Consider the following 11833-nt stretch of genomic DNA (forward strand, 5'->3'; position numbering starts at 1 on the left):
TTTCTTACTAGGATTTTGCAGATCTAAGAGAGGTGACTTCTCTCTGCTCTGTGATTTCAAAGCTGGAAGCTCTTCAAAACTCTGTTTGTTAATATCTTGGGGGCAGCCAGCCACCAGCCCTGAAAGATAAATGTGAAATGACATGCTTTACAGAATCATAAAATTACTATTACTATTAATAAAAAAGCACAATCCTGGATTTCATAACCAGAGATTCAAACCAGCTGCTAGGTTCACAATACTTTCTTGTTACCATTCCATATAAAGGACTTAATCCTTGATTAGATAAGATCAGTTGGGATTAAAAGAAAACTTGGCTGAATTAGCAGACAAATCCCGAGAGCCCGTTCTAGGACACAGAATTTCCTCTACAGAACTGGGTGTCTTTAGGACAAATACCAAAAGACCAGCAATACAAATATCATTAGAAAAAAATAATTCTGCTTTATTCATAAACCATCTCTTAAGATGATTCATGTTCAGTAACATTTAACAAAATGACATTTTTTTGAGATTTATTCTATTATTATAGTATTTCTTATCTCTATTTCTCTTTTTCTCCATGACTCAATCCTCAAATCAGAAACAAGTCTTCCAAGGCCTTGGGCTACGAAGTCCAAACAAAAGGGTTATATAAAAACAAACAAAACAACCCAGTTGCTTGGTTTTGCCCAGGAATCTGTACAATATGAACATCTCTCTTCACAAATTATTACCCTATCGGTAAATGCCTTAGAAAACTTAAAAATCCCACATTACCCCAGCTTTTCTATTTAATAAATGTTAACATTAGATCATTTCATCTCATTGAGCAAGTCAGTTTCTTTATAGGCATTGTACTAAACCTTCTCATGCACAACTTCAGGAAACTCCAAACACTTCTGTTAACGATTTTTCAAGCTGATGAGCATCCACATCGCTTGTGATCTACATAGCCCCAAGCCCCTCATCTGGCTCTTTCAAGTGTACTTAACAACTACCATGTCCAAATCACAACATTTATACCCCTTCTGTTATTTGTTTAATGAAAATAATTCTGACTTGCCTAAAATTTATCACCACAAATGAGTAGTACTTCACAAATTTACCAGAAATGAGTAGAACATGAACCTAGACCACACAACTGGGCAAAAAATTATATACCACATACCCCTTTTCCTTGGTTTTGTGCCTTTTTCAAGTTTGAGACTTTCTACTTCACTTTCTGTTGCTACATCTTCTTTTGAAGAACACTGCTCAGCTTGAGATGGGACGTTCTGGGATCTCTGCTGTAGGCTTTCTGTTTTTCCACTAACAGGTGAAAGAATTTTCTCCTGTGGTTGTTTGGGTTCAGTTGCAGTATTTAAGGGAATCGAAGGCTGAATGAAATGATATAATTTTCTTACTGATCATAGCTTGCAGTGAAAAATTCCAACTATGACATTTTCATAGTTTGAGATAGTTTGAGATATATTTTTCAGACATAGAAAAATGCCAATGAAAGGATTATTAATATAAAACAATTAATTATTTCAGGTGTTTTAACACCAAGATCAGTCAAATATTTCTTAGAAACACCAATTATTTTTTAACATGAAATTGTGCAACAGTGTCTAAGCAAACAATAAATGGATAAGCTATACCTGGGCAGTCAAGCTCTCCTTTTGAAGAACTACAGATACCCCAACAGTAGGAGCCAGATCCAAAGGAAGTTGTGGCAGTTTCTGTTTAGCTCTATTTGGTGGAACAAGGACAAATGGTCCTTCTATTGCCACAGGGTGTTGATCAATCTCCACATTTCCCTTCTTCAGTAGTCCAGACAGGGGTACTTCAGTGCTTCCAAGAGAGTGGTCCCCACAGCAAAGATGGATCTGTACACACACAAAGGTGCCAGAAAGTAACTGGTATGTGCAATTTGCACTTGAACTGTCTGTGCACCCTCCACTAGCATAAATAAAACAAATTATGATCCCTAACCTAGTCCCTGCAAGCTGAGAATAAGAACAACTATGAAATATCACTTTTGAGCAGGTGGGATTTGCTCACTAATAGGGCAGTAGCAGAACACTGCACTTCTGAGTACCTGTCACATCATTCCTTCAGTAGGGTAAATGCAGTGGTCTGTGGCCTCTACACACAGCACAGATTCCTGCTTTTAATGTATAAGCATATAAAATACATGACCGCGAAGTAACGAGAAAGGTTACTTGAAGGCTTTGTGTACATATTTAGATACCATTAGTTGGCAGGATTTTTGGAATTAAGTAACTGTGGTTTTAATTCTTGGTAAATATCATTATCCAAAAACTTGACTCAACTGTTTATTCCTTATACAGCTTGATACTTATACATACAAGTGAAAGACGGATCTTAAAGAAACCAACACACACTAAGGTAATCTATTTTCCTCAAAGTTACATACAAGTGAAAGACGGATCTTAAAGAAACCAACACACACTAAGGTAATCTATTTTCCTCAAAGTTACTCCATGAAACTTACATACTAACTTGCTTTTCCCCAAATAAACGTCACTTTAGTTTTGATGTAGCAGATCAGAACACTGCATTTCCATCCTTATAAATCCCATCCCAATAAATATTCCCAACATTCATTGCACTTAAACAGTCATGCTAAAAGGTATCAGCTGCCAGTATATGTACCCAGGTGTGTACATAAGCATATATATACAAATACAGTCATACAATACACTTATACACACACCCTAGTCTGGCAACTGGCATCTTATACAACCAAAGTCTTCATTTTTGGAAAAATATGTTAAAATTAAGAATCAGAATACAGTGCTCTGATCGTATATCCTAAATTTTAAGAAGATGAGTGAGAAATAAAAGAAAGAAAACTGTAAATCAAAATATGGATCTGACCGCAATACAACTTTTGTTCAAAAAGTTCTTTACATATGATGTAAACATGCATAATTTCCTATATATGTACACATGCATCATATACACTAAATTAATTACTGTGTTTTAATACTGTGGAGTAAGATTAAGTTTCAAACACCCCAGTGCATGTTTCTCCAAAAATATTTAAAGATGAGGTTAAAAAAAAATCTGAAACAATACAAGATTTAAATAAAAACATTTTTAACTGCCCTGTATAAAAACCCTAGAATGATCTCTATAAACTCAAAGAAAGATAACTTCAAAAGGGTCCAGATAAATGACTTTGTGTAACTAACACTAATTTACTAGCTACATTATCAAAAACCCTATACCATCCTCATCCAACCAAATAGCCTCTTGTTTTGTAATTAGTTTAAATGTGAGCCATGCACAAATTGCCACAAACACTCCAAGTACTATCTGATATTTAGAATCATAGATTCATTTCGGTTGGAAAAGACCCTCAAGATTGCTGAGTACAACGGTGAACCTAACACTGCCAACCCACCACTAAACCATGTCCCCCCTTTAAAGGAAAGACTAAAGCAATATCCCATAACAGACCAAATATGTCTGCAGTGTTATTTACAAACAGCATTTGGCTACAGAGTGGGGAGAAAAGCCAGACCTCCCTCATTACAGACAGAGTACTGAGGACAGTGATTTTAGAACTTAGGCAAGAGTGACCTGAGCAGCTGGCACGGGATTATCACAGGTAGCAGAAATCAGGACTCTGGGTTGCAGATGGTCTAATTGCAGTGCAAGCCTCAAAGCCCAGAGCTCTTGAGAGTGCCACGTTAGCTCTTTGGGAAGATCATATTTCAGCAACAGCTTTTATCACGACATGTAAACCAGCTTGTTGTAACAGCAACTAATTAAAAATACTGCGCTCCACCTGACACTGGGAAACCTGCTGCTAGCATTTCCCTAATACCAGCAAGAGAATCAACTTATATTTGAGCCAAAAAACTATACTACAATCTTAGCTTTGGAAACAGAAATCCTTCCCAGATACAGCCTGAGACATATTCTATTTCTTTAATTTTCATTATGTTCATTCACATTTGAAATGAAACATCTTACCTGCAACTTTGACTGCGCACAAAGATAAATTTGAAGAACATCTACTGTACTGCGTATTCGAACTGACGCTCTTTCTGGCTCAAAGTTTGGATTAATTAAATCAGTGAAAGGTTCATTTGTGACATCATTTCCCAATAATGAGTAGTAGAAAAAGAACTCTGGTTGTCGATCAGGAAGCTTCATAGTACTAGGAACTAACTGAAAGAGATGCAGAAGAGAATAACATATCTCTTGATGTAGAATTACAGTAATTCCAAAGCACTAGCTTGGAAATTAGAGTTTAAAGTGACCAGCTGACCTAAATCCTAGCTTGCAGTCCACATGTAACTTTTATATTAATACTCAAATTAAAAATGTTTTACTTTTTTTCAAGTAAAAAAGCAAGCTTTAATTTACAAGCATAACAACTTGCAAAATATTTTTAATTACCTTTTATATTTGTCAACAACCAAGGGCTGTAACCAACATGCATTTAGTAACATCAAGCACTGCACAAATACTCAGAAATAAGCAGTGCTTTCATAAAATATTTCCAATGTAAATAATGCAGATTAGATACGATTTCATAATTTATGTGATTGAATAAAAGACTAAAGCAGACAAACAGCTACTTCATCCTGTAGGCAACTGCAATTGTGAATTCAATCCTTTAAGAGGCACAATCCACCCAAGAATGATCACAATAAATTTACTTCTCAAGGTCCTATAATTCTGACATGGAAAATTATTTTCCCTGAGAAAAAGATGACAATACCAAGGAGAGTTTATCACACACTGAGAGTTCTAGGCTGATTAAGCCTATGCAGGCAGTACAGCATAAACACAGCAGCTGAGGTCTAAAGCTGAAACAATCATTTAGTAAGGCATTTCACGAAAGCTAACAAGTCCTTCCCTCAGGCTATAAATGAATGCTGTCGTACATACTTGGAAAGTATTCCACCTTGTTTGAACTTCACTGCACGGGCACCGCACTGAAGACTGGTATTACCCATACACACACTTTTTACACAATATTGCAGTACAGAAGTATGCATTTCATAAGAGCACATAACTTAAAGTAAATACATGTTTAGCACTTTGATAATTATATTTAATCTATAATCTGACAGTTTAAGGACTTAATAAACTTTTAAAATGAAAATTTACGTATGTAAATATAAAATGGGACAAGGGTATTTATTGAAATAAACACAGAAAACAATAAAACACAGAAATAAAACACAGAAAACAATAAAAAAAAAATCCTAATTAGAAATGAGGCATGGGAGGGTGAAAATAGTAATATGGGATAATACGTCTTAAAAACTACACACACAAGGAAAACAGACCTGTTCCAACTGTCTGGCAAATGCAATGGTTACAGACAAGACAAAGTGATCTCTGCAATACTCTGCTGGTCCAATCTGATGATAGCCCTCTTCTTCATTCAAAACTGGCACAATACTTTTAGGATCTAGCCCAGGCAAAAGGGTGAGTACTAGAAGAGAAGAAATAAACATGAGTAACAAGTGGTCTTAATTGCTTCAGCGATCTGATATATAACTGCAATTTTATCTTTAAGTATGACACATGGAAATTAAATGTGCAAAGAAAAATTACAAATAAAGACCTTGATGCCCGGTACCAAAGCATTGCAAAACACACAAAAAAGTGCCTAGGTATACCAAGTATAACTACAAAAAATTCTGAAATTAACTTCTATTCACAGATGTTGAAAACCATGCTAGACAGAATTTTAGTCCCTATTTTTATTTAGTGTCACAGTGAGTAGCATTACAGTGACTGGCATTGCATTTTATTAGGCTAGAGTTTACCACGCTGTTTCTTTACTTCACTCATTAAAGGAAATGCAAGACAGTAACTGCATATTGCAACTGGTTGGAACAAATATGTTGTGCCATTTAACAGACCTTTAGAACGTCTCATTTAAAGCTTTTACATTTTAAGTCTTCAACGCATAAAACACTGTATTCTGGTTTGCTGGTTCCTACTCTACAGTGCCAGTAATTCAACACATTTCAAAGCCCCTCAGGTTACGCCAAATAGAAATAATGACACAGCATTTTGTGAACAAAAAAGCTCCATTTCAAATACTGGCAGCTTTAGACAACTTAAGTCAGTGAATGAAAAAAGGGTTTATGAATCCTAAACAGAAAACTATCTGACTAGACTAAAACAGGATAATCCAACTATGTCACACCCAATACCTGGAACATTAACTTTTCAGCCGCAAAAACCCACAAGATAGCTTTTCATCATTACATAAATATGATACTGACTAATTTTGATGTGACAAAAGAAAGGAAAAAGCTGGCAAACTTGTTTGTAGCAATTATTCCACAGAAAACACGCACTGGAAGACAGTGCTGGGTGAAGGCAGAAGGGTCTTGTATTTTTTGCTAGTGTCATGACAGATAGGAGAACTTGCAGGAACAAAGATCCCATGGGAAGTGCAGACTAAGGAATCATTTACAGTAGTTCCTTGCCTGCTTTATAAACTTTACAATATGGAAGGTTCCCTGTGTTCTGTTGTAAACCTGAAAGAATGAAGTACGCTATGCAATTACACTGACACTTAAATACTGTCTTAGACAATCTTGAAATGCAGCCAAGTCAGTGAATTCTGGGCCAGAAGCCTTGTAAAACACTGCCACTGACCACTTATTTTTACAAAATCACAGTCACAGATCATAAGCAGATAGATGATGGATTTAAAATTAGGGAAAAGTTACCCTTTCAGGGCAAGAACATAAAGTATTGCAAAGTATGTAGGAGAAAATCCACTAGTTGTACCAAAAGGCTCATTTTTCAAAAATTAAGTAGACAGGCATTTGGGTGGGGGATCAGGGCAAGATGGAAATGTGTTTTTGTTTTGGGACTGTTTTAAATCAAATTTCTAAGACCTTATTTTTGGTTTTTTTTAAAAACTACTAACTTGCATTAAAAAAGAAATCATAGATTAAAAAATGACTGAAAGGCACAGCACAAAGATACCTGCTAGTGTTAACATTTGAGTTCCAATTGATTTTTGACACATTTTATTAATCTCTTTTGAGAGAAATGAACAAAAGAATTGGGATGAGTCCCAACAGTAAACAGATGTTACTACAAAAAAACCTTAAGAACAGGACATGTTTTAAGTACTGAAAGATTAGAAGAACCCCCCATAAAAAAAGAAGCAAGCCTACTCAACGTATGAGACATTTTACTACTTTATAGTTCCAAGCTCAAAGTACTGAAACTTTACATTCTGTAAAGAAGCTCCTTTCCTATTTCTTTCATAACATTCTAAAGCCCATAAACACAAGTAGAATGCCCAAGGGAGTTAACTATGGTCCCTGATTCTCATTTTAAAGATCAGCTGTTTTGCAACTTGTATCCCTAAAAGTCACACAATTACCACAGTAAAGCATCCTTGAAAAATTTACTACCACAAGGTACATTAACCATCTGTAAAGGATTTGCATTGGAATTTATACGAAATTAAAATTCTCTAGAGACTTAAAGCAACACATGTGCAACATGGGATACATCATCTGGCATAGGAAGATATTTAATTCAAAGTGAGTGACATCATGTTACTTACCCTTCCCTTCTCTAGGGGGTGCCTCCTTTGCTTTAAAATCATCAACCAGTGCTTTTGAATCAGTCTCCAATGCAACACCAACTTGTATTTCAGGTTTAAACTTAGGGTACTTGTTACTAAGCAAAGGATACCATTTAGGTGACTACATAATTAAAAACAAAAATAAAAACCATAAGCATTTAAAAACCCCAGAAAAAATAGTATACTATTATTAATGAAAAGCACTTCTATTACATCATCTACAGATATATACTTTGGTCTTTATTTCTAAAAATTTGGTCTATTTAGTACACTATTGTACTAAAAGATTCTACAGAATGGTTCCTGGGTGACTAGCTGACCATACCAAATTCTTTCCACTGACTTGTACAGTGAAAACGTTAGAACGAGAAATATACCTTAAATCTTTCATTAGAAAACCTTCAAGTTTTCAACTATGCACAGTAAGTCTTACGCACTGAAAATTCTGAAGAAGAGAGATGTCAAAACAAGACACCAGAGCCCTGGTATGACCCATACCAAAGTTATGTTTTGATCAAGCTCAATGTAAGGGTGTTGGCTAATTAAATTTATGTAAGCAATTGTATTCTGCTTACTCTATACTGTATTAAGGGGCCAGAAATGATCACCTAACACATTTTCCATGGAGGCCCACTGAAAAAAACCCCAACTTAAGACCTGATTAGATGACAGAGGTTCACTTTAATTGCTCTGTATCTACTGCTTACGTAAATTTTTCCAGCTCATTAAAAAATGAAATTGTGTAGAGTTATTTGTTCTTAGTGTTCCAATTATCCAATTCAGAAGCAAGCAAGATTAGTACAACAGTGTTTTTTCATTTGTGGATGCTCTCATCAAGATGTCACTGCTCTAAAGAAAAGGCAACAAAATCCCCCATACATGATCAGTCAGTCATACTCCAAAATGAGACTCAAAGTTTAGCCAATGCTTTAATTCAAACTGTATTATCTGTATTATTTTTATACCCCATAACATACCTGTTTCTTTTCCTGTGCAGCCCTTAAATCCAGTACAATATAGCCTATATTCTCTCGAACTGAAGATACAGGATCCAGTGCAAAACACTGGAGTTTGATAGGTGTACGCTGCAGCCTGAAAAAGTAACTCAGTTGAAATACTAAATATAAAAGTTATCTCTGCAATTAGTTCTCAAAGATAGTTCATAAGTTTCCAGCAAGCCAATGATACAAAACTTGTTATATAACAAGTTTCATTACGTCACAAACTGAATTTATATTGAACATATAAAAATTCATAATTAAGTAAGAGAAGGAACACGGGTTTAATTTCTTAAGAGGAGCGCATTGGAGCCTCAGAGTCTCATGTGCCATTAAAAAGACATTAATGACAAATACCTCATCCACATAAAAGAAATAAGCACAGCACCTTACATGAAATTTGAATTTCACTTGCAAGGGTATCTTAAAAATAGGACTTGTGGAGCTGATTTTTGGCTAAAGCACTTAACTACTCCAAGGCACATGTGTCTAGTGCATGGCACATGCAGGCATCTTTCTCTGTCAGACACAGATGACAGACACAGATGATACAGCCTCCAACTTCTTTGAAAATATGGCCATTAATATTCCACCCAGTAAGTTGTAAAACTTGTAAAACCAAATTTTTACATTCAATTTCTCAGCTCATCTTCTCGATGTTTTCAAAAACTACTTACATAGGCTTTTCAGCTTTGAAGTTAATTTTGTGTCACAGTGTATGTAAAGAAGCTTGACTTCAATGCTTGGATTATAGCATTGTTAATTTGCTCTAGGCACCTGTGGGGTTTTTTTCTTTAGTATTGTAAAAACATATCCTTTAGAATTTTTAAACATCACTTATCTTGCCACATACTACCTTTTTACGCATTACATTACATTTATATATGTTTTTTGCAACATTATAGTAGATAAAAGTAAAAGAAAGCTTCTAAAACACCATTCAGATGACAGTAACACAAAAACTGTATTTCACTAACTGTAAAAACAAGACAATTAAATTTCATCTGCAAATCAGACATTACTTTTTAACATTACCTGTGCTGATGAAGTGCTTTCCTATCAAGTTCCCAAGCCAATTCTGTAGCAAATTCTGGCTGATCAGTATGCTCCACAGGATCAGTAGACAACTGCTCACCATCTAACCTGGCTTCAACTACAAGCATGTGCTTGGGTCGTTTTGGAAAGCAGCGCCCTGTAAAAGAGTGGAATTGCATGTGCCATCACTGAAAAAAGAAGCAAGAGCTCAGATTTATGCCACAAACCAATTACATAAAATTAATTCTCATATAATCTTCCCTGTGCTGTACTTTACATTAAAGAAAAAGTGTTTGCACTATGCAGAAATATGAAAGAATGTAACGTGAAACAAACCATGTGTGAAAAAACAAGACATTAAGTAAAAAACAACAAAGAGAAAGACGTAAGCAATTAGAATGATTTGAGAAAACTATGACTGGCAACAGGTAAGTAAGCAGCTGAGAGAAAGAGAGTGAATGTTATGACTGTCCCACATCAAAGTACAAAAAACACGATCTTATAAAAGTAGTGAGAAGTGTTTTTCCTGCCACTTGCAGGAAAAAAAAAACCATTACCAGATTAGGAGAGTGCCTAAAACTGTGTATGATTGGTCCTGGGTTTAGGATCATCCAATATTCTAATTTGAAATGCCAAGAAGAAGTGAACACTTAAAATTTACTTATATCACAGTGTGGGAAGATGATACTACAGTCATGCCAAAAGACGGGATCTTATTTGTAAGCTCCTCAGGCAAACCACATAAATGGTCAGAGAGATAATAGGATTTACTTGATAAAGAGAAAGCATTCATAAAAAAAAAAAACAAACAAAAAAAAAAACCAACCCAAACGCCACAAATCTCCAGAACAGCCCAAAACAGAAAAAGACACCCAAACACACAACTCACACACACTAATTAGACCACAGAAACGAAAATCTGTAGAAATACAAGATGAAGAATAACTAGCTACACGACCGAGTCAACACTACCAAAAGAAGCTAAGAAGGGACAGAAACACCAGACTACCTAAAAAAAAAAAAACAAAAAACCAAACCAAAAAACCCCAAACCCTCAGAGAAGGACGCTTACTTTCCTCACTCCTTTTAAATAACACATTGTGTAAATACCTCTGAAATCGAATTGCGGGTATCCTTAAGATACGTAGGTCCTTAAGATACGTAAGGCTTTATTAATATAACCGGTTTACTCAATGCTGCTGGGCTCACCCCAGGTAACACCTCGGAGGCAGCGACCACCCCTCATGCTGCCCTCGGGCCGAGAGGACGCGCAGCAGCCGGGAGGCCGCGACCCTCCCGCCCTTCCCTGTTACCTTCCAGCACGGAGACGACGATCAGCAGCCGATCGGCGGCTCTGGAAACCATCTCCCCGCTCCGCCCTGGCGCTGCCGGGGCCGGGAAGCGCGGCCGCTCCCGAGGCGGAGCGGAGGGAACCCGGAGTCCTCAGGCCCGCGCTGCCGCCACTCGCCGCCCTTTTGCCGCCGCGGAGCCTTTAAACGCCAACTGCCGCCGCTTCCGCCCGGCAACGCCAACAGCCGCCGCTTCCGCCGCCGGCACCGCCCCGGCCCCGCCCCCGCACCGCCCCGGCCCCGCCACGGCCTCGGGCCCGGCGCCGCCCCACACCGCCACGGCCCAGGCACCGCCCGCACCGCCCCGGCTCCACCCCGGCCTCGGCACCGCCTCGGGTCCGCCGCGCCTCGGCCCCGGCACCGCCTCGGCCCCGGCACCGCCTCCGCACCGCCCCCGCACCGCCTCGGCCCCGGCACCGCCTCCGCACCGCCTCCGCACCGCCTCGGCCCAGGCCGCGCCGATCGCTAGAGAGACAGGGACGTGGAACTGTAGTTAAAAGCGCCACAAATGAAAGTATAAATAGTGTGTTTTTCACGAGCACTCTGCATTACGAAGTGGAGGAATAGCAGCTGCTTCAAAGATGGGCCTTGTGTTAAAGCGGGGAAGTTTCTTTTTTTTTTTTTTCCCCACAGTGACGAGTGTCAGAGCGGGAGAATCTGAATCCAGTTGTAGCGAAATCCAGCTTTGTCCTCCATAGCTAATTCCTTAGAGTTCTGGTCTTCCGTAAGAAGTGTTAATCAGTTAAGCAGCAACATCAGAAATTAGTGTGTCCTTGCCCTTGGCATCCCAAGTTACATGCATATGTCTTGACCGTGAGGCAAAACTCCCCATTTTTAAGTTTACAGTACGTTTTTTAGTAGATAGCCTAGCAAAA

At 37.9% G+C, this 11833-nt stretch overlaps 1 protein-coding gene across 2 annotated transcripts in view; it reads right to left on the minus strand.

The window, feature by feature from the left end:
• CEP120 (centrosomal protein 120) overlaps positions 1–11140 on the minus strand; it is a 45773-nt gene extending 34633 nt beyond the window's left edge. The window contains exons 1-9 of one of the 2 annotated variants that reach the window (XM_085041901.1): positions 10923–11140; positions 9610–9766; positions 8554–8668; positions 7556–7697; positions 5298–5446; positions 3970–4167; positions 1623–1850; positions 1151–1358; positions 9–119 (exon numbers count right to left, since the gene is read on the minus strand). In XM_085041901.1, coding sequence (XP_084898027.1) covers positions 9–119; positions 1151–1358; positions 1623–1850; positions 3970–4167; positions 5298–5446; positions 7556–7697; positions 8554–8668; positions 9610–9766; positions 10923–10974 — 1360 coding nt within the window. In that variant the 5' untranslated portion in view covers positions 10975–11140. The remainder of the gene's footprint in view (positions 1–8; positions 120–1150; positions 1359–1622; positions 1851–3969; positions 4168–5297; positions 5447–7555; positions 7698–8553; positions 8669–9609; positions 9767–10922) is intronic. The other variant, XM_085041902.1, reaches the window with a different exon arrangement.
• Between the last annotated feature and the right edge of the window lie 693 nt (positions 11141–11833).

The sequence above is a fragment of the Lichenostomus cassidix genome, chromosome Z, assembly GCF_008360975.1.
Source record: "Lichenostomus cassidix isolate B80296 chromosome Z, HeHo_3.0, whole genome shotgun sequence".
In the NCBI taxonomy this organism is placed as follows: Eukaryota; Metazoa; Chordata; class Aves; order Passeriformes; family Meliphagidae; genus Lichenostomus; species Lichenostomus cassidix.